The sequence below is a fragment of the Gymnoscopelus braueri genome, assembly GCF_963280865.1.
Source record: "Gymnoscopelus braueri genome assembly, chromosome: 9".
NCBI lineage: Eukaryota > Metazoa > Chordata > Actinopteri > Myctophiformes > Myctophidae > Gymnoscopelus > Gymnoscopelus braueri.
Window position 1 is genome coordinate 41,477,627 of NC_137610.1, and position 23,034 is coordinate 41,500,660.

General features: G+C 40.9%; 2 protein-coding genes across 8 annotated transcripts in view; one reads left to right on the forward strand and one right to left on the reverse strand.

Annotated features, from left to right (window-relative positions):
• The window catches only part of spg11 (SPG11 vesicle trafficking associated, spatacsin), a 46,126-nt gene extending 32,846 nt beyond the window's left edge, over positions 1-13,280 (reverse strand). For all 4 annotated transcript variants that reach the window (XM_080437770.1, XM_080437772.1, XM_080437771.1 and 1 more), the window contains exons 1-8: positions 13,045-13,280; positions 11,104-11,291; positions 8,449-8,667; positions 6,958-7,162; positions 5,836-5,973; positions 4,140-4,531; positions 1,306-1,451; positions 1,020-1,137 (exon numbers count right to left, since the gene is read on the reverse strand). In XM_080437770.1, coding sequence (XP_080293896.1) covers positions 1,020-1,137; positions 1,306-1,451; positions 4,140-4,531; positions 5,836-5,973; positions 6,958-7,162; positions 8,449-8,667; positions 11,104-11,291; positions 13,045-13,160 — 1,522 coding nt within the window. In that variant the 5' untranslated portion in view covers positions 13,161-13,280. The remainder of the gene's footprint in view (positions 1-1,019; positions 1,138-1,305; positions 1,452-4,139; positions 4,532-5,835; positions 5,974-6,957; positions 7,163-8,448; positions 8,668-11,103; positions 11,292-13,044) is intronic.
• Positions 13,281-14,346: 1,066 nt separating this feature from the next.
• ciao2a (cytosolic iron-sulfur assembly component 2A) lies at positions 14,347-22,057 on the forward strand. 4 transcript variants are annotated; one of them, XM_080437653.1, is made up of 6 exons: positions 14,347-14,463; positions 14,579-14,659; positions 16,878-17,042; positions 18,214-18,263; positions 18,860-18,905; positions 21,348-22,057. In XM_080437653.1, the coding sequence occupies exons 2-6, from the start codon at positions 14,632-14,634 to the stop codon at positions 21,446-21,448; spliced, it is 390 nt and encodes a 129-aa protein (XP_080293779.1). In that variant the 5' UTR covers positions 14,347-14,463; positions 14,579-14,631; the 3' UTR covers positions 21,449-22,057. The 4 variants fall into 4 exon arrangements, 2 of the variants coding, with proteins under 2 accessions (XP_080293779.1, XP_080293778.1); XR_013933754.1 differs by having other exon boundaries at positions 14,374-14,659; positions 21,348-21,542; positions 21,607-22,057; XR_013933755.1 differs by having other exon boundaries at positions 14,374-14,659; positions 21,348-21,538; positions 21,607-22,057.
• Positions 22,058-23,034: the final 977 nt, after the last annotated feature.

Genomic DNA, 23,034 nt, shown 5'->3' on the forward strand with positions numbered 1-23,034 from the left:
GTCTTTCAGCCAAGTCTCTGTTAAAAAGAAAAAATCTAAGTGTTGAGACTTTAAAAAGTCCCTTAAAATTAAGGGCTTGTTACAGGCTGACCTGGCATTAATTAAGGCCATTTTAAATGATACAGACTTAATGGCAGGAGCTATAGGTAGGCAGGGAATGTGAGTGAGGTTTGATGGAGTGATGTTGTTGAGTGAAGAGTGTCTGGTCCTGATAAGAACAGGGATGGCCAGAGGGCAGAAGAGGGATATGGAATCAGCATGACCCAAAGGGGGATGCTCATGATTATTGCAAGGTGAAACTACTATGGCGAAACTATCATGCTGGGGTGCATGTCACTTAGAGCTAAAAGCAATGAACTGAATGTAGTGGGTAATTAACAGATTGGTGCCTTTTGGATTATCTTGTTTATACAAGTGATTACTGGTCCAAAAACTGTCAAAATTGTCCACTTGTGAATGTAGGCATCTCTCCGAGGGCCATTATTATTCTATTAGGGCTGAATATTGAATAAATTCAAATACCGGTATCAAAATATTTTTTACCTAATTCCTCTGTTTGCCTCCTTGGCCGTGGGTGCTCAGCTAGCAATTAATACTCAACAATGAAAACCACAGAGGTGGAAAAAGCGGCACTCCATAAGTAATGATGCAAGAAAATTAGCTCAGAAAACCATTTTCTTTATTCTTCCAGCTGCGAACGCATTTTGGTGTGTAGCCTTCAGCAGAGCAAATAGATTAAATTTAACGCATCATTATTTGCCACTTTTTTCACCTCAGTGGTTTTCATTGTTGAACCTCAATATTAATATAGTGGTGATGATAATATCCTATCCCATTGATAATATACAGTACATTTATTTTTTTCAAACATTTTCAAAAATACCTAAATTGCCCATCTACAACCGTGCATCTAATAACATTAGATATAAGTAAGTGGCGCCCGGGTGGCGTAGGAGTGAACTTCAGTCGCACTACCATGGATATGGTCAGAACTGTAAGTTTAGAGAGCACGCTCTTACTGCTGAGCTGACTGGGTGTGTCTCCATCAGACACACTGCTGCCTGCAGGATTCAAAATGTTCTCTTTACTCTTCAGGAAAAAATCCACTGTGTCCAGCTGACGGTTCTTCAAACCCGCCTGGAAAACACAGAACATGACATGTTACTCTGAAATTCAAGACAGTCATTTTGTAAAATTACGGGAGAGGTTTTTTTGTGTGCCTTCTATTGAGACAGACTGAGAGGAAGACAGATTAGGGGGGACAGACAGTAAGAAAGCTGAGAGGGAAAACCATGGACCTCCTACCTGCAATGCATGGAGAGGAATGGAACAGCGCCCCCAGCTGTTGAGGTGACACAGTGCGTCAACGGTGGCAGCGCTGCCAAACACCATCAGTCTGTTTAACAGCTCCTCCTGAGTCACTCCAAACAGAACCTGAACTAGGCCACTACCTGTAGACACGCAAATTAAAGGACAGACGGACGGACAGACAGACAACACAGAAACAGAAATGAAGAGACAGAAAGAGAGACCAGAGGAGTAGAGAATGTATCTATATTTATACTGTATCACAGTATCAGACTAGGAGTGCACTGTATTTATGCATTTACATGCACACCAATACACCAGTCTTACCCCGATTAAGGCAATACTCTGGTTGAAATAGTAATTTAGTGAAGAAAAAGGAAATGTCCGCACACGATAGATTGCTCTCCCGTCTTTTCTTTATCATTTTAACCAAACAACGTTTCACCCAGGCAGGGCTTCATCAAGTTACAGCGTATGGCTTTGGAACCCTTAAGTAGGTCAGAATCAGTGGGTGTCATCACTCAATCAGTTAATAAACCAATAGGTACGCTGCAGTTCTCTATGTGAGATTCCACTCCAAAAGAAAATAATAATTACATCAACTAAGGGGCCATACTTCTGAACAATAGGTAAAAAAAATATATATATATATCAAATATACCAAAACATACACAATCAATGTTACATACAAAATAAAGATATACATAGATTATATATACACACAATTGGCTACTCTAACGGCACGTCAGGCAGGTATATGAAAGGAACGGTCTAATATCCAAGTCCAAATTCATACCAAAAGGTTTTTAGTTCATAAATCCAAAAAGCCTCCCTTTTAAGTTGGAGAGACTCCCAATCTCCTCCCCTACGTGGTTTATCTTCCTTCTCCAATCCAATGTATCTTAAAGCAGATACACTATGGCCAGCTTGCATAAAATGAGTCGCAACTGGACTGCGCATATTCTGATTTCTAATGTCACTTCAATGTTCTGTAATGTGCGTCTTCAGCGCTCTTGTCGTCATCCCAACATTATGCCAGTGAACATGGACATTACAACATGTACACTACATGTGTTGATTTACATGACCAATTAATGTAAATGTAATGTTATTGTTCTTTCCTGTTGATGGATGATTAAAAGACGTACATTTATATGTGAAATTACATTGTGTGCAATTACCATATTTGTAATTCCTATTTGGGATTTCATACAGGAACGTTTGAAGTTTAGTAGGTAAATCCGATCTAACCACTGGGGACATAATGTTAGGAGTTTGTTTAAAGACCACCTGTGGTGGGGCTTTGAAGGTATCTTTTGTTGTCAAAATGTGCCAGTGTCTTTTAATTATATATTTTTTAAACATTACCTAAAGGTGAATAAGTAATGAAACACTGAGGTATTTTCTCCAGAATGGGTTTTTCTTTGGGTTGCAGGCATTCCTCCTGAGAGATATTATCACCACAGGTGGTCTTTAAACAAGCTCCTAACATTAGGTCCCCAGTGGTTAGATCGGATTTACCACCTACGAAGCCTTGAACGTTCCTGGATGAAATCCCAAATGGGAATTACAAATATGGTAATTGCACACAATGTAATTTCACACATAAATACGTCTTTTAATCATCCATTAACAGGAAAGAACATTAACATTAAATTAACATTAATTGGTCATGTAAATCAACACATGTAGTGTACATGTTGTAATGTCGATGTTCATTAAATTAACATTAATTGGTCATGTACTGTAAATCAACACATGTAGTGTACATGTTGTAATGTCCATGTTCACTGGCATATGTTGGGATGACGACAAGAGTGCCAAGATGCAAATTACCGAACATTGAAGTGACATTCGAAATCAGAATATGCGCAGTCCAGTTGTGACTCATTTTATGCAAGCTGGCCATAGTGTATCTGCTTTAAGATACATTGGATTGGAGAAGGAAGATAAACCACGTAGGGGAGGAGATTGGGAGACTCTCCAACTTAAAAGGGAGGCTTTTTGGATTTATGAAGTAAAAACCTTTTGGTATAAATTTGGACTTGGATATTAGACCGTTCCTTTAATGTATATACCATGCCGTTAGAGTAGCCTATTGTGTGTATATATCATCTATGTATATCTTTATATTGTATGTAACATTGAGTGTGTATGTTTTGGTATATTTGTATGTTTTTTTGTATCTATTGTTCAGAAGTATGGCCCCTTAATTGATGTAATTATTATTTTCTTTTGGAGTGGACTCTCACATAGAGAACTGCAGCCTACCTATTGGTTTATTAACTTAGTGATGACACCCACTGACTCTGACCTACTTAAGGGTTCCAAAGACATACGCCTGTAACTTGATGAAGCCCTGCAGGGGCGAAACGTTGTTTGGTTAAAATAATAAGGAAAAACGGGAGAGCCACCTATCGTGTGCGGACATTTACTTTTTCTTCACTTGAATTTTTTTTTGGGATCCAGCACTGTGTTTAAAGAAACTGTGGGAATGTGCATATCCTACTCCTTTTTTTCATATGAAATAGTAATTTAGACACTTCCAAAATGGGGTAAGGGCTTAATCAGGATAAGCTAAACCTGAATAACAGTTTGTTTTTTTTTACCAATATTTCAATTTACTTGGGCATGTAAACACTTAGTCAGATGTATTTTGTATGTGTGCATGTCTAAATACACAAGTGTAAGATGTAACAACAAAAAAACATATATAAACCGTTATTGTCCTAATCACACTAATGTTATGCTTCAATGGAATTACTGGATTATTCCCAGTAGTCGGAGTATTAGTGCACATTTACTATAAACGCACTCATTATCAGGCTGACCTTTCAGCAGCAGACTGTGTTGCTGTTCTCCACATCGCTGTACTGGCACTGCCTGGCAATCCGCCCTGTGGTAGCTCACACTTTGCGACTGCAAATCCCACAATGCCACAGTAGCCTGGTGTTCACCAGGGTTTGAAGACACGTAGGTGAGGACGGCAGAGAACTCGGACACAGAGAGCAGAGACAGGGAGGCCGAGTCCGGGATGGATAGACAGACAGCTGCTCCGCAGGGAGGGGCTCTGCTCTGGGAGAGCCGGGCTGAGGAAAGCGCCTGTAGGCACTCTGGATGGGGTACGTCAGAGAACCAGGGCTGGGGGACAGAGATAGGGGGCTGGGGGACAGCGCCAGCCTTGGCTCTGTTGTACATGGATGACAGGCGTGCCTCCCAGGAGCTGATGGAGAAGAGAGAGGATGGTAAATTAACAGACAGAAGTCAGGAGGAGATTTGATGTTGGTTTGATAAAACCAGCATTTTATATTACAGTTGAAAATGTACTCCAACATTATCTGTCCCTTTCCCTGACTGCCTGAGTGTCCATCAGTGTAGCTTGATTTGGGAACCAACCAGAGCTTTGGGCAGACCACGCCCCCGGAGCTGGGTAAAGCGAGCTTGCTTTAACGTTGAAAAGGTGTCCTGACTGCGTGGCATAACAACCAGGCCCACCTATATACACCATGTTTCAATCATAAAATAATGCATCATTCTATTACTATACCACCTCCGGGGGTGTGGTTTGCCCAAAGCTCCGGTTGGTTCCCAAATCACGCATCAGTGTATCTGTCTGTCAATCTCTTTCTGTATGTTTTCCCCTCTATCAGTCAACTTCTCTATCTATCTGTCTACCTACTTTCTTCTTGTTACTGTGATTAGACTGTATATCTTTTACTCTGTAGATTTCACCATGCATAGATTGTATATTTCTCACTATTCACTGTGGATTGACTGCTCATAATTACCTACGGTACATGCCATGGCATTCAAAGTGATCACAAAAGTCAATCAAAAAACAAGATTTTTGGGTAGAATCTCCTCGTTTATCAACAGGAGTGCACTGAGGACTCTAGCCGGAACCCTCATTCAGTGCCAATTCAACTATGCTATTGCTTGCACTTCATGGTAAACTAGCGTCGCCAAGCCACTATAGCCAAAATTGCAAATCTCCCAAAATAAGCTTGTGAGATCAACTTGCACCCCAGGACTCACTTAATCCCAGCTAACTTCATTAGTCTAGGATGGCTCAAGGTTCTGAGCATTCTACTACATAGCCACAACATAGTACAGTGGAATGCTCTACAAGAGCCCTAAAATGTCTAAATTCCCCATTAAAAGTTTAAAGCAGCCCCCAAAAATCATGACTCAATCAAAATTCAAGCCAAATTTCCACGGATTTAACAGAAATTTGCATGCAGTTTGTGATGCTCCAACAGAATTTTGAGGAGTTGTTGGGGGAAGGCGATTTGTTGCCCGCATACCCGTCCGTAAGCAGAGACGTTGGGTTACTACTATACCTGTTTACTCCTTTTATTATTATTATTATAATTATCATTTATTATTATATTATTACTATTTGCTCTAAGCTCTATCTTTTTTTCTGTATGTGTCCTGTGTTTTATTACTGCGGTACTGCCATGAATTTCCCTCATGGGATTAATAAAGGTCTACCTGTCTGTCTGTCTGTCTGTCTAGGCATATTACCGGTCAGAGGTGAATGTGGTGTCCAGGGCATGGTGACTCCACGTGGAGCTGAGCAGACTGTCCTGGTCTCTGGGCTCTGGGGGTCGCATGGAGGGCCGTCCCGAGGTCACACGACAGAGCAAATGGTCTGGGAAGGTCCTGGTTGGAGGTGGGACAGACATACAGTATGTTAAGTTAAGATAATATGTTTATTGTCACTGTATGGAACATACAACAACATTTTGTTTAGTGCATCCACTTAAAACAAAGACCAGCATCACAAAGAAATACAGATAGAGCAACATTATGCCATAAACTGTTAGTCCATCCTAGTCAAGTCATCATCATAGTCTGTTGTCAAGTCTGTATGTTGAAGACAATGTCCTGAATATGAAAGTATGTTGTATAGACCAACTACTTCAGCTACCATCAATCTTTTTTTTAAAGATATTTTTGGGGCTCTTTCTGCCTGTATAGATAGTAGATAGTGGAGATGGACAGGAAACAGGGACAGAGATACAGGGAGTGACACGCAGCAAAGGTCGTCGGGAACGGGACTCGAACCCGCGACGCACTGCCAGGCTGCACTAGAGCCCACATGCGGCACGCGCCCGGACCACCAGGCCAGCACCTCCATCAACCAGTTTAACATAATTTTAGCCAACGATGGACGGGGTCGTGGGAGAGAGAAGCAAAAATGATCAGTTCTCCCAGTAGTGTTTATATTTTCATCATAATACCTACTGGACATTATACGTAGCTACTTATTTAAGCTAACAGCTGACTAACAGGGCTAACAGAACAGAGGTTCCTATGGGTTTGGAAAGGTCACTATTGTTATTGTTATCAGTTGGAACACTCAACTGCACTGAGGATTTGTCTCTTATTACATGTAAGCATTTTAACTGCTATTTTATACTTTGTCGTAAAATAGCCTTGCGTGGGAAAATAGCCGACAACCTCACAATGATGCGTTGTGAGCTTGCAGATCTGCTATTTTCACTATATATGAAAATCCTTATTTGAAATGTTTTTAAAAAAGTGAATTCTTCAAAACGTTTTAATGACATTCCCAAAATAGTGACGCCAGGTTTAATGTGGTTAAATGAGTCCAGCCCCCACTGTGTCCTGAAGAACTGTTACCTGAAATAGTGGTTGAGGTCGACCGCTACGGCCTCGTGGGACAGACTGACGGCTACAACAGTACTGAGATCAGCAGACACCTGCAGGACACAGAAGGAGGAGGGGCAGGGGGAAGAGGTCTGCTCCTCTTCTTCAAGCCCAGAGCTCATGTACAGAGGGAGGTTGACCATGGCCAGCTGTCTCCCCTCCACGCTGTCAAACACATCTGGAGCTCACAGATAAAGAAACATGCTCACCAAAACACAGGTAGGGCCATCACGATCATAAAATTAACACTTTAGTTGTGTTTTTGGCATTGAACACTGGAAAATATGAATACAATTGACATTTCTGTTTCCCTTTTAGGCTTTGTAAACAAATACAGGGTAGATATGACAAGTCATTTAGAAATACAAATAAATGAATAATGTACTATGGCCAAAATAGGCCATATTTAATCATTTAATACTTTAAAGAAAATGTTTAAACAGTGGAAATAGACGATCTACAAGCTCACAATGTATTGTGATGCAACGCATTTTGAGATTGTAGATCTGCTATTTAAACTATTATTGATAATGTTTGAAAATATATGAAAATTTTTCAACATGGAAACGAGTATGCAAAATAATTGTGATTATCTCAAATAATTGAGATCAAGCGATTATGTAATAATTGTGACAGGCTTAGACATGTGATGTAAGTGTCCAAAGGATGTGATGTAAATGTCCCCAGGGGGTGATGTAACTGCTCTTGCTATCTATTTTTTTAAATAAAAAAGTGGTATAAAGGTTTCGATAATCGTTTTCCACTTTTATCGAACTTTATAAAATGTTTTCAATGCTAAAGGTTAATCACTATATCTATCGTCTATAGGGCTGGTCTAGGAAAACTTCCTCAAAGATGAGATGTAGAGGTACACACACCTGTGTTGGTGAAATCCTGTGTGGGCACAAAACTTTATCGGAAAAACATAAAATCGAGGTTACTGACAAAGTTTCGACTTTTGTCTTCATCAGGGCAAATTAGGGTTTTCCCTGATGACGACATAAGTCAGAATGTTGGCAGTAACCCTTGATGGATTTTTGCATTGAGGCTGGAGTGTGCAAATTGCTTTTCCTTCAATTTATGGGCCTAGACCACACAGCCGTGTTCAGCATTTTGTGACTATAATTGTCTTTCCTTCCGTTTACTAGGCTAACTTCCCACCCAGTTCCTATTACAAGCACGCACTATACTTCATAACAATGCACACCTTGTGAGCGTGTAGATCGGCTATTTAAAAAATGAAAATGTTAAGTTAACAAGTTAACATTTTTCAAAAGTATTTATTGATAATATGTCAATAACAACATGCTCAAAATATGGACACCAGATTAAAAGTGATTTTAAGCTCATGTAGGCTCAACATAGCTTTGTATTGTCCTCTGTATTACGTACTCCCCTTTCGTCTACACACTGTACTGCCTCTGTGCACTCTTTGTGAAACATGGAACAAGGATTTGAGGATACAAATGACTCCGTTGGTGGAGAGAACAAACAGAGTTCCTCTACAGAGATGATACTGGCATGCTGGGGTAGGCAGAGGAAGGTCACAGCAAGAGAGAGGCAGTGGGTTGTCTCCTGCTCCCTGCTCCCATTTCAACCACAGCAAGGAACTGTCATTCAGCAGCAAACAGCACCTCCCGTCCACGAAACACAGCATGCGGATGGACATTGGCTCACACACACCTGCAGGGGAGACACAGACGCAAAGAATTGTGATGAATTGTACATGCAAATGCCCCGCCAACTGTACCAAAAAACTGACCTGCCTGTCTATCAGTGAGTACAAAGCTATTTTACAAAAGCTCCTCTAGTTCCACCCTGCTTTGTTGTTATGTTGGTACCCGTTCACAAACTTGGCTCACCCTGCAGGTTCCAAAAATCCACAGAGTTAGGAAGATCTGCTTTTTGTTACTGTGACCCTGTGACCCCGTTCAAAAACAAGTTGACCACATTAATACCATTGAGCCTATTTCAAGGTTTAATTGCCAATTGTATTTATTTTAACTGTCATTGTTTTATTCATCTATATTTTTATTTAGTGCTATTATATTCTAAATGTTTTAATTGATAATGCCATACATTATTGTGCTCTTCCTCAATGCATTTTACGAGGTTTTAAATAAATAAATAATGGTGGTGATGATGATGATGATGATGATGATGATGAAGGCGTCAGGGCTCACTGTCCACAGACTGGCATACAGAGAGCATCGAAAGGCCTATTCAAAGGCTGTCAGAGATGTACGGTCACAATTCTATACCAACATTATCAATAACAGTTCCGGTACCTCCAAGCAACTTTTCTCCACCATAAATAACTTCCTCAAACTACAATCACCCACTCACAGTGACACCACAGAGGATCAGTGCAACAGCTTCTTTGACTCCTTCAGGTCAAAGGTAAATACCATCCGTTCTGTTTCTGTTCTATATGAAAACATCCACATGCGCCACAGCTCTGGTAAAAACCCACATAACTGCCATAAGTCCTCTCATCACCACAGCAATTAACCTCTCCCTCCAAGCTGGCCATGTTCCACCTGCTTTAAAAACAGCCATCATTACACCCCCCCAGTAAAAACCCACCCTTGACCCGGAAGTTCATGCCAATTACAGGCCCATCTCCAACCTGCCCTTCCGCTCCAAGGTGCTGGAAAGGGTAGTAGCCACTCAACTTCACCAACATCTCAAACACAATAACCTTTTTCATCCAGGATTCCGCTCCACCCACAGCACAGAAACAGCATTGGTCAGGGTCACTAATGACCTTTTGATGGCGGCTGATGCTGGCTCCCTCTCCCTCCTCATCCTCCTGGATTTATTGGCAGCCTTCGACACAGTCGACCACAACATCCTCCTCGACCGTCTTCACTCAACCAACTCTCCGACTCTGCACTAAACTGGTTCACCTCCTCACAGACAGAACCGAGCGTGTCTCCTTGGGAGGTGCTAATTCCCGGACACAGTCTGTCACCTGTGGCGTCCCCCAAGGTTCCGTCCTCGGCCCCACCCTCTTCACACTCAACATGCTCCCCCTTGGTCGTGTCATCAGCCGGCATGGGATATCCTTCCATTGCTACGCTGATGACACCCAACTCTATCTCAAAACTGACCCAATCCCACCTGACCTTTGACTCCCACTAGGGCTGGGGCGGTATGGATTTTTTGCTATCGCAGTAATAAATCACTGTTTACCGACAGTATGGCGGTATCTCCCAAAAAACGTTGTTTTGAATTAAATAAAAAAAGTATATATGTAGGTATGCATTACACATGGCGGTATTGCGGTTATTGCACCCAGCCCTAACTCCCACATTAAACACCTGTGCAAAACCTCATTCTTCCACCTCAGAAACATAGCCAGACTCCGTCCCACACTCACCCTGCCAGATGCCGAAAAACTTGTTCATGTCTTTGTCTCCTCAAGGCTTGACTACTGCAACTCACTTCTCATCGGGATCCCTAGCAAGAGCATACAGGAGCTCCTGTACATTAAGAACAGTGCTGCTAGGATCCTGATGAGAGTGTGGAAATATGAAAATATCACACCCTTACTCCATTCGCTACACTGGCTTCCAGTCTCCTTTAGGATAGAGTACAAGGTGCATCCACCACAGCAATGCTCCCTCCCTCCTATCTAAAGGAACTCAAACCCCCGAACCTCCACCCGCTCCCTCCGCTCTGGAAATTCAAACACACTCAAACCCCACAAGACGAAGCTCCGCACCATGGGGGACCGGGCCTTCTGCTCAGCTGCTCCTCATCTGTGGAATGCCCTCCCTGACCATCTGAGAGCACCACAGTCCGTTGACGCTTTTAAAAGGGGACTAAAAACCTTTCTTTTTAACAAGGCATTTGCCTAGACTTATTGATGCCTTGTGTGTTTTTAAACGTGAACCTTTTTTAGCTGTGTATAGTTGACCATTGATCTGAATCTTATTCATTTCATTGTTTTTATTATTATTATTAATTATTTCTAAATATTTCTTTACTGCAATGTAGCACTTTGAGATTTGTGTCAAATATAAAGTGCGCTACAAATAAAACGTATTATTATTATGATGATGATGATGATGAAGGGACAAACTGCCAACTTCTGTAAATTATAACAACACTTACTGAGGTCCTTGTCTTTGAGCATCTGTACCAGGCTGCCTGCAGGACACTGACACAGGCAAACCAGAGTAGTGGATCCAGATCGCTCTACTTTCACCTCAAACAGCTTCAGTTCACACTGTGAGCCCACGGCCAACAGTCTGAGACCACTGACAGAGCCTGTATGGACAGTCATCTCTTCCCAGGAAAAACTAAAGCAAAGCACAGTAGAGAACACAATATACTGTATGAAAACAAATGTAGCCTATTTGTTGAACATTAAGAAACCTATTTTTAATGTTATAAATATCATCACAGTTGCATGTAGGGCTGGGCCAATATATTTATATTATATTGATATTGTGATCTTGGTCTTGGATTGTGGATATCGTGATATCGTGAAATGGCTCAAGTGTTGTGTTTTCCTGGTTTTAAAAGCTGTAAAGTGATGTCATTTTCGGAACTTATCTGACTGTAACTTCTGGCTAGCCGTTCTGTTATTTGCCTTTACCCACTTAGTCATTATACAGGCATTACTGATTATTTATCATAAATCTCATATTTTGTGAAAGAACCAAATCATGATCCCCAGAATATTGTCATAATATCAATGTTGAGGCATTTGGTAAAACATATTGTGATATTTGATTTTGTCCATATACTGTAGACCAGCCTTAGTTGCTGTACATGTACTCTCACTGATCTGTATTATTGTTTTAATTAACATTATTATCCCAGGACACTTACATGCATCCTATGTAAAGCCAAAAGATATGCATTAAAGGTTCGATGACATTCATTTTCACTTTTTTTATTTTTAATGTTTTTTTGGGGGTTTTATGACCTCAAATACACCCAAAAAATCTGAACTTTGAACATTCAGTGGATTTTTTGTGGTCTGGGGTTTTCTGAATAATTAGGCTGAAAAGTAATCTGAGCTTGGCCCTTCGGCAGTGAGGTCACAGTCGATTAATCCCGCCCACTCTCCTCCTCGCCCCTCCCCTCCCCTATCCTTTCCTTTGGGGGGGGCGGAGCAGAGGCGATGATTGACAGGCAAAATCCCTCACCAGCGACACCCGCAGGCAAAGATTTCTTTTTTCATTGCAGTTGAAAAGGCTTTAGAAATGTGAGAGAAAAACACCTACAGTGAATCACTGGAGTGGAATTTTCAGTTAAAACGTTTTGTACACGTTTGAAGGACCAGGACAAAGACTCTGAATGTGGTGTAAACATGAATGTCATTACACCTTTAAGCATGCTGCTAATACGTAATTGATTCTCAGCAGGTATACCAATTACCGCTGTAGTCTCATTCTAGCTGTCAAGTGGTAGAATACTGTACATGGTAGGTTCCCTCTATGGTACTATGTTCCCAAGAGCAGAGTTTAATAACAACTTCCAAAACACATCTGACATGTAACTCATTGCTATAGAGTGTTTGTTCGGTAACAGGGGTCCCCCCCATCTCTCTCTTAATAAACAGAAAATACATTTTCAGGCAGGTGACAACATTTCAGCCAATCAGGAGAGAGTACCCATTTATCAGCTTCATTTTTTTTATAGTGTTCCAGTTCCAATTTTGTCTGCTCATTTCTTTGTGTCATCACTGCCAATTGCACGTTTAATCTGTATCCTGACTGGATAAAATTGGTATTTCGACCTGAAAATGGAGGTTCCGTTTAACAAAGAGCTGGAGAGATGTGGAGACTCCTGTTACTGAACAAACACTCTATAGCAAAGAGTACTATCGGAATATAGAGCTATTTAACCAAAGAAAATCCCTTACCCTACCTTTAAATTTGAGACGTACTTGCATGTTGGTTTTTACTTTTCTAATACTACACAGTACATGTTGTGTTAATTTACCCATTAGTAACTCCAAGAGGGCAAGTACAAAATGTAACCAAATGGACCCTTTAAAAGTTAAGGATTGCAGCTTTGAAGTAACACAGTCAGTGTACTCACTCTGAGTAGGTCCCCTCCAGTGTGGTCCCCATCGCCTCCTCTGTGTGTGAGACATCAGTAACCAGCAGTGCTCCTGTCCTCCCCAACACACAGACCAGAGAACAGCCCTGGGCCATCCGGACCTTCTCTGCCTCCTGGACCACAACACCTCCTCCACACAGACTGCTCTCCTGGATCAGACAAACCTCTATGGAGCTGACCTCCTTCTCTGCACCCTCCTCCTCCACAACAACAACAACACCACCTCCTCCTCCTCCTCCTCCTCCACACAGACTACTCTCCTGGATCAGACGAACATCTATGGAGCTGACCTCCTCCACCTCTTCCTCCTCCTGTTGTTGTTCAGACATGTTCAACATCTTCAAAGCAGGTCAACTCCAATAATAACAATAGACCCAGGAGTCAGGCTTTTGCCCTTGGAGCCATTTTCTACCAACAACACTAAACTAAAACACTAAATAACATGCTGCGTGGTAAAACACAGTGGTAAACAGACAAGTGGAAGTGGACATTATCTTCCTGCACTGGTCCGTCAGTCACTTGTCATGTGATGTCTTTCCCCTCCTCCCTGAGTGTCAGCTGACCGAAGCCGTCCAATCAGGAGCGGAGCAATGGATACACGACGGTCGTCTGTCAGGACCGTCATGGATGAACTTCAACCTGGTGTTTGCATTTTCTTCAATTGTAACCCATACATCTACATAAACTTTCAAATTTCAAATATAAAGAACTTATGCTATGGCCACAAATGTTACAATTATTTACGGGTTCTCAAAAGTACCTGTATCATCCGTATTGTTCAACAAAAAGCATTTTAATCCGATTGGTGGCCATTTTCTCATAGAGTTATAATATATTTGAGTGCAATACACCTCCCAACCAATAGGGTCACGCGGTTGAAATATACGGAGAAAATGGCCACCAATCGTATTAAAATGCTTTTTATTGAACAATACGGAAAATACGGGTACTTATGTGGACCAGCACATAATTATAACATTTGTGGCCATAGGTTAAGCACTTTATATTTTAAATCCGAACGTTTATGCAGATGTACGGACAAAATGAGAAAAAAAGCAAACACAATTTTGAAGATCATACAAGACGCGGTCATGACAGATGACCGTCTTGTGTTCCAAGGCTAGTATTGATCGTTAGTCGATTGCTTCTTCCTGCAACAAATAAGCTACGAAGTGTTGCGCGCACCACCGATCTACAAGCTCACAACGCTTCACATCCTGAAGCGTTGTGAGCTTGTAGATCGGCTATCTTCGGTGCGCGACACCCAGACGCAAACAAACAACGATGTCCAATGTGCATAGTAGAGATCTCAACCGCCATCGCAAATCCAGCCGAAATACACGGACCAGATCCACAGTAGTTGTAGATCTATTGTAAACTGGCAGCCCTAGTTTTGATGTATGTTTACCTGTCAAAGCCATTCAGTCCCAGTTGTTCACAATAGTCTTTTATTATGGCGTTTTGTGAAAGATGGAAGTAGTGTCGAGCCTTGTGTCTCTCACTGTCACTAAAGTCTTACAGGTTTCTGGACTTTATGACAAGAAGAATGCACTCAGGACCCAGAAAATGGAAGAGAAGGCATTAGAAGTTTATGGTAAGCTAACAAGTGAGCTAAACTCGTGGCTAGCATTATTACAAGATCAGTGGTTCTCAAACTTTTTAATTTCAAGGACCCATAACTCACAGTTAACAGAGTTACAGACCTGTAATAAGCGTTCATTTGGAACCCTGAGGGTCCCTGGAGAACCAGTGCTATTGCTATAGATAAGCTATTGCACTCATGATTACATTACATACTAAAACTAGACAACCTGAAAGAGTCAACATATCAGTTGGTAGGTGCTGATCAAAGTGTTGTCTGTGTAATAATCAGACAACTGATTAAATGTATTGTTTTGTATATGTTTGAACTGTACTAGATTATCATGTGTTAACTTGTCAAAGTACTGGTGTCATTGCCGACTGGTTGAGTCAGTCAGCATTGGGTGACTCATGTCTGTGACAACAGACCATGTGACTGTGTGTGAGGTAGGGGGGACTGTATGTCCTACCCATCAAAACTGGGTCAGGAGACCACAAGGGTAGGTGAATGCAAATTCCCATAGAAAGGAGGTATCACCCACTGCCGCAGTTTTTCCCTTTTCACCTTTGTACATACAGTATATAGTATTTTGTATTTGTTGATGACATGTATTATTGTGTTATTTTGTGTGTGTTCAAGTTTCTTTATAGGATAAACCCCTTGAGATGTACCATCTCGTTGTCGTCACAATCGTTACATGTATACAGAGTAGACGAAACAAATCATATATACTGTACTAGCCCTGAAACATGACTGTCATACCATGACAGTCATGGTGCCGAGTCCCCCTGGTCTAAAGTTGTGTTCAATTTTTTCACATTGCCATCTCTCACATAAACATAAACGTTCAGATTTCAAATATAAAGTGCTTACCACCGAGCCACGGATGTTACAAGGCGATGCGGACCGCGATGAGTACCCGTATCTCCCGTATTGTTCAATAAAAAGCATTTTAATCCCATCGCCGGCCATTTTCTTTTTTTTTTTTTTTTTTTTTTTTTTTGTTTTGTAATGTATCAGAGTGCAATACACCTCCCAACCATTAGTGTCGCATGGTTGAAAGTATCGGAGACAATTTGGAGAAAATGGCCGGCGATGGGATTAAAATGCTTTTTATTGAACAATACGGGAGATACGGGTACTCATCGCGGTCCGCATCGCCTTGTAACATCCGTGGCTCGGTGGTAAGCACTTTATATTTGAAATCTGAACGTTTATGTTTATGTGAGAGATGGCAATGTGAAAAAATCAAATACAACTTTAGACCAGGGGGACTCGGCACCATGACGCTTGTATACAAGCGTCATGTGAACCATGGCTAATACTGTACATACAGTACCTACATACATGGACAAAAACCACATACAGCTAGAAAAAGTGCTCATCAGAGCACAGGTTTCCGCCAGGTCAGGTGTGGGCCAACAATGTTCGAAATTCGCCAATCAGGATGGAATATGAGAAATAGGATGGATCCGTCTTGATCACATGACTAGTGATATAAAAGTAATTTAAAAAACAATGCTTTGCAAAAATTGGCCTCCTAGTGGCGCAATGTAGGGCAATATTAAAAGGGTGGCATTTGTTCCTCAGCGTAGTGCGAATGTGTGTGCAAAGTTTCCGTGAAATTTTGATACAATCTGAAGGAGTAATATAAAAAATTTGTTTTGAGGCATTTTGTTCAAAACGGAGCACTCCTCCAAACTTAGGAAGCTGATCTTAGCCAATCACGATGGAATATGAAAAATCTAAAAGACCTGTTTCATTTAATGACTATAGAGGCGATTTGCGTGATGTTTGGACAAAATCTGTTGGAGTACTGTCAAAAAAAATGTTTTGCAAAAAGCGGCCTCCTAGTGGCGCTATAACAGGCCCATGTGAGAAATTTGGGGCAGAGGTTCTGCTCTGGCATCCAGGGAGTGTGCGTGCACAGTTCCGCTGCGATCAAGCCAACAGTGCCGGAGATTAGCTGTCCACAGACGGACGGACGGACGGACGGACAGGGTGCAAAACATAGTCTCGGCCATGCCTTTCGGCCTGGCGGAGACAGAAATAAAAAATATTTTGCTATGTTGTCTTGTATTGTTTTAACATAATATATTATAATATTGTAGTAGTGTAGTATAATATATTATACTACACAAATTGGTTAAAATACAAATGTATTCATTACATTAAATATTTCCAGCTTTAACCTCTCTAGTGCTGTAACTCAACTCTCCTGGTTCCCCAGATGTGATTCGGTCGATCCGGGACCCAGAAAAGCCTAACACCCTAGAGGAGTTGGAAGTAGTGACAGAGAAATGTGTGGAGGTCCAAGAGATTGGAGAGGAGGAGTATCTCATCATTATCAAGTTCTCGCCAACTGTTCCACACTGCTCCCTGGCCACACTGATTGGTACGATGTCCCCCAGCAGATAACACAGCCGTTAACAGACTGTGTGTGTGTGTGTGTGTGTGTGTGTGTGTGTGTGTGTGTGTGTGTGTGTGTGTGTGTGTGTGTGTGTGTGTGTGTGTGTGTGTGTGTGTGTGTGTGTGTGTGTGTGTGTGTGTGTGTGTGTGTGTGTGTGTGTGTGTGTGTGAGAGTTGCTATTTCTGTGGTTATTTTCATTGATTGAAGCCCTGTCTGCAAATCAATTGTCCCTTTTCATAATAAAATGTGAATTGAACATATTATCTCCTTGGGCATGAACAAAATTTCCTCTTAATTTTCCCATTGAACTGTGGTCTCTCCTGGGACTGAACAAACGGGCACAATGCAGGTGTCAGAACCAGATAATATGAATCAGCGGTCCACTGCAAGACTCACAAAATAGGAACATTGTGTATCAGATTGAAATAAAGCAATATGCTCAGAAACACACAAACACACACTGATACACGCAAAAAAAAAATCGACTTCTGTTATCGGCGCAAAAAAATCCTTTCACATTATATTGGCAGAAATGTTGGCGCTTCGCAATTTTGGGTGAATAGAAAACACAATGTGGGACTGTGCTGTGATTTCAATAATAAACCTTTTGAAGCACTTTTCGAAACAGTCTTACAAAGTGCTTTAAAATAGTGTTCCTTTGCTCGCTCTAAGGTTGGGCACCTGTTTTGACAGCTTTGGCACTGCCATGTCAATTTAAAACACTATAATGTGAATGTGGGCTCAAGGTCTACTCTGGAGCCTTCTGGGAATAACCTGACATTTTAATTTAACTGTCATTGTGCAGACACTTTGTCAACTCTCTCCCTGCATCCACATTTAACAAGAATTTATAGTTCTCCTGACTAACACTGGTCTTTGCTATACAGTACATGCTCCTTCCGATGTGCAAACTTTTCTTCGCAAAGGGACATGAAATATCTACATGTTGACGTCATTCAGAACTTTCGATTTTTTTAGATGCTTCTGCACCTCCAGATGTCCTGACCATAGAGTTGGTCCTGACTCTCCGATCTAGTTCTGAAAGCCCTTCCGAAACGAATATGTTCCAACGTCTCTGACCTTTACTCTGCTCATTGAGCTAATCATCTCATATCATTATCTATTTCTGACAGTAACTTTCTTTGTGTGTTTTCAGGCCTGTGCTTACAAGTCAAACTGCAGCGATGTTTACCATTCAAACACAAGGTGAGTATAGAACCATAGTGGGGTATTGGCTATGTTATGGGCCAGTTACACTTATCCGTTCTCCCTATAAGGAGTGATTATGCCAGATTCATACAAGGAATTTAGTTTGGCACGTGGTACAGCAACAACTCAATATGTTGTTGGGCAATGTCCCAGGTAGTAAGTTTAAAGTACCCAAATTACACATACTAGCTAGTAATTATGGGTATACTGACTGAGACACCATAATAAGCAGGTAGTGCATGAATCAGCAGTGTTTGTTTTCAGAGCATTTTCTTTAAAATAATGACTACCTAGCGTCCTAGCCAGACCAAATCACATGAAAATGTCATCTGACTGAGAAGGCTAATGACAACATGGGATAGTTAAATACAAGAATCTATGAGTTCTATCATTCTAGTTCACTCACTCACTCACACAATCCTTGTGTGAGGTTTTGCGGGATGCTGGTTGTAATTAAGACATTGTACTTTATTTAACTCCCTGATCAAATAAAAGCATATAAAGTAATTAAATAAATGATATATACACATCACACAATATACAGTAATTGCCTTTTTAACTTTACATTATCTTCCCAATTTTTGCCTTTCCAGTTGGAAATTTACATTTCTGAGGGAACTCACTCTACAGAAGAAGACAGTAAGTGTACATGTTTAACCAGCACATGGTTTCTACTCAGAGATTAGAGTCTCAGAAGTAATGGAGCATGGTAGTGTTTTGGGTATTAAAGCTACTTCTTATCAGTTAATTCAATTCACCTGCTTTTCGTGCAGTATGTGTATTCAAAGCTACTTTTTGTTGTTGCTATTATTATTTTAACATAAAATAACAGCAATACTAAAATGTTATACACAACATCCATTCACACAGACAGTAGGCTATTAGGCTTGGCAATGATGCCTCCTTCAAGCATTGATAATTGGGAAGAGCTCCCGATGTTAATTAATATATATCAGAATATTTCAAATATGGCTTTTGCATATAAACACTTTGTTAATAAACAAAATGGTATAAACTCTAGTGTATCTTTGACCATGAATTCAGCAAATGAATCCACAGCAACCGTGTTTGACATGGTACATTTCTCAACTAGAAAATTGTGCTCCTCGGAGCACAGGTCTCCGCCAGGCCAGGTAGCTTTTGTGGGCCAGCAATGTTGCACGGCAATCAGATGCTGTGCTCATGATTTGAGGTATTGTGTTCAAAACACGCCACACCTGCACACTTTGGAAGCCAATCTTGGCCAATCAGGATGGAATATGAAAAATCTGACAGATCTGTCTTCATCGCATGACTATAAAGATAATGTGTACCGATTTGCGTGTTGTTTGGACAAAATCTGTAGGAGTAATATCAAAATAAAATATATAATGTTTTGCAATAATCGGCCTTCAGCCTGGCGGAGACAACAACAACAATAACAAACATGCATGCCGATCGATATTTTGTATTTTATGATATCCCAAGACTATACATAAGACACAGTATCCATCCAGTCAGTAGACTGTGCATTGGTCTTAAAAGTCCTTAAATTGTGACTTTATAAATGTGCAGATACCCTGTATACACTTATACTGTATGTTGATTTGTTTACTGTTGAGTGAGAAGACAATGTTGCACATTAAGCTAATCATCTGGGGACCCCCCAAAATCACTTGGGGGGCCCCCCCTGGGGGTCCCAACCCTCAGGTTGAGAACCACTGGTCTAATGACTCAGCTATTATGAAATACAATGACATGCAACAAAGCCCAATAGATGACAGACAATAGTGGCTTAGGTCACTCTGACCCAGTGTGCTTTTTCAGAACCATTTCCAAGAACACATATCTACCATCAAATCATGAATCAACGTTATTGTCACGCTTGTACAAGGCAATAATGGCTCTATGTCATTACCTCTTTCTAAGGATGGATACTTTTTTGCTGATGATTTGCAGAAGCACCTGATGTTCTGGCCACTGATGACTTTACTTGGAAAATCATTTCATGCTCCACAGGCAGATTACTATGTGTGCTTTTGTGATTTGAGCGAGGTGGGCTGGCCTACCCTTGGTTAGTGGTGAAGAAGTACTCAGAGTTCTTACTTAAAGGACCACTTCACACATCTTTATATAAATCATGGTCCTCACTAATGCTCACGATAAAATGGCAAAAAAAAAATCCTACTCGGTCTGTGTCTCATAGGAGGGCTGTGGGCAGTTCAGAAACCCGCCTACCAGTGACATCATCGTTAGGAAGGTTTTTTTCCCCCCAAACTTTTTCTGTTTTTTATCAACGTGAGAATAATTGCTTCTATTTGCAACTTTCCAGTAATAGAAAGCCTACAGTTTCTATAGCTTGGATTTCCCCATCGATGATGTCACTGGTAGGCGGGATTCTGAACTGTCCACAGCCCTCCTCTGACAGAGTAGACAAAAATGGTACCATATTATCATGAGTATTAGTGAAGACCAATTATATGAAGATAAAAAAATGGGTGAAGTCATCCTTTAAGTAGTAGCAATACCACAAGTAAAAGTCCTGTATTCAAGTCAAGTAAAAGTGCAAAAGTATTGGCATCAAAGTGTACTTGATGTACCAAATCAAGTATAAAGTATTCAATCAAAATATGCACATATTAATCGCATGTGTCTGCTCACGCATACATAAGATACAAATCAGTAGCCTATATCAGTTAATATGAGTTTAATGGAAGGATGGATAAAGTGCGACTGGAACCTTTTTTTTGCTCCGGAACACTTGCATATTTCAGTTAAATAATGTCTAAAAAAAATGCATATATTCAGAAGGGGATCTCCGATGGTGATATCAAAGAAAAGGACCCACACACTGTCAGGAACGAAAATGTAGAGCTACATTTTTATTGCAAGTTCCTGACAGTATGCAGGTCTTTTTCTTTGATATCACCATCAGAGATCCCCTTCTGTATTTACATTTTAAAACATGTTCCCATGGACCACCTGCAGGCCTAATTATGCCATGGACCACTAGTAGTCCGTGGACCATTGGTTGAGAAACACTGGGATGGGATGTATAGACATGGGATGCACTGATGATGTCTTGTCTCTGTGTCTCTGCAGTTAACAAGCAGATCAATGACAAGGAAAGAGTGGCTGCCGCCATGGAGAACCCCAACCTCAGGGAGATAGTGGAACAGTGTGTCACCGAACCAGATGACTGAGAGAGACACATAGTCTGTGTGTGTGTGTGTGTGTGTGTGTGTGTGTGTGTGTGTGTGTGTGTGTGTGTGTGTGTGTGTGTGTGTGTGTGTGTGTGTGTGTGTGTGTGTGTGTGTGTGTGTGTGTGTGTGTGTGTGTGTGTGTGTGTGTGTGTGTGTAGCTGAAAGTGGTTGGTCTCATTGTGGGAGGACAGCTAAGTTGTTGTTTTAAAGGAGCAGAAGTGGACAGACCGGTCTCCACAGCATGCCCCTTGTAGGTCCAAACATCAACAGAAACTGAACTGGTCGGCTGGATGTTTATATTAGTTATTTTTTCTATATTTTTATTTGATGAGCTTTTCCACCCCTTTTCCAAGTTACTGGCTGGAGCTGTCAGTCTGTCAGTCATATGAATTGGTGAGGAAGAAATGGCAAAATACATTAGATTTCAACACATCTCTTCACAGCAGGGACTCGGAGGCTTATTGCTTCTCCTCTCACAGCCCAAATGGGATGCCAGGCTGTTTTCAATCGAACCTGAACCAGAGTCTGTGATTCATGGCTCGTCTTCGATTCCTCTGCCTTTTACTGTCTCACAATTCTGAAAATAAAAATAAAATGTATTTTTTTCTATTGGCTGTGTAAGCTCTTTTTATTTTATCGTAATTTGTTTATCATTGATTTATTGATGTACTTTATTTAGTAAGACATGAGAACATCAGTACATGGAAGTACAAATTCACAATACAAGGTCTACTAAACTGGGAGACTCATTAAGCACTGAGTTTGTTTAAGATGAGATCCCCATGCACACAAATCATGATGGCATATAAGAGACAGACGACAGATATACACACACCTATACACACCTCCAAAAAGTTAGCGACACCCACAGTCACAATACCAGAGGGAGCGTTAACAACAATTTGGTACCACCCACCCATAAATCAAACATGGGCAAATTCTCCTTCTACAGCACTGCCACCCAGGATTGGAATAGTCTAACTCCATCCCTCAAAAAATGCAGTTCGCTGGGCTCATTTAAAAGAGCCTTAAAAAATCACCTTTCAGGAGGCCAAAGGTGGAGGTAGTACCATTTTCCCGTTAGACAGCAGACCCCCCCCCCCCTGTTCTTGTACATATTTTTTTTCCCCTCTTTTTTATTTTTTTTGTTGTACATAGTGTTATATATTGTTTTTGGCTGTTTATTTTGTAATGATATTTGAACTGTGGTGCCACTATATATGCCTATGAATTAAATACCAAGGCCCTCATTGGAAACAAGTCCGCAAGGACTTTTATGAACGGACCTGTTAGACAAAGTATTTTAAATGTAACTGTGCTGTTTTACATTTTTTTGCCTAATAAAATATTCAATCAATTCAATCAATCAAACACTACTATACAGATTGTCATACAATCAGCTTACAGGTTACTGGTATGAAGAGTGAAAAAAAATTACAAGAGACATACAATCACATATCCATTGCCCAATTTATGTATACTGTACACACAAAGACAATGAGAAAATAATGTGAACAACACTTCTAGAATGAAATGGTATAGGATATGTATTTCCCTACAGTGTGAGAAGAGATTTGTCTCAGAAC

Bases quoted from the DNA above. Each gene is read 5' to 3' on its own strand.
- ciao2a (XM_080437652.1), top strand. From the start codon at position 14,536: ATGGAAGTAGTGTCGAGCCTTGTGTCTCTCACTGTCACTAAAGTCTTA. The intron at 14,660-16,877 runs GTAAGCTAACAA...CTGGTTCCCCAG, and splicing joins GAAGGCATTAGAAGTTTATG to ATGTGATTCGGTCGATCCGG. The intron at 18,264-18,859 runs GTGAGTATAGAA...TTGCCTTTCCAG, and splicing joins GTTTACCATTCAAACACAAG to TTGGAAATTTACATTTCTGA.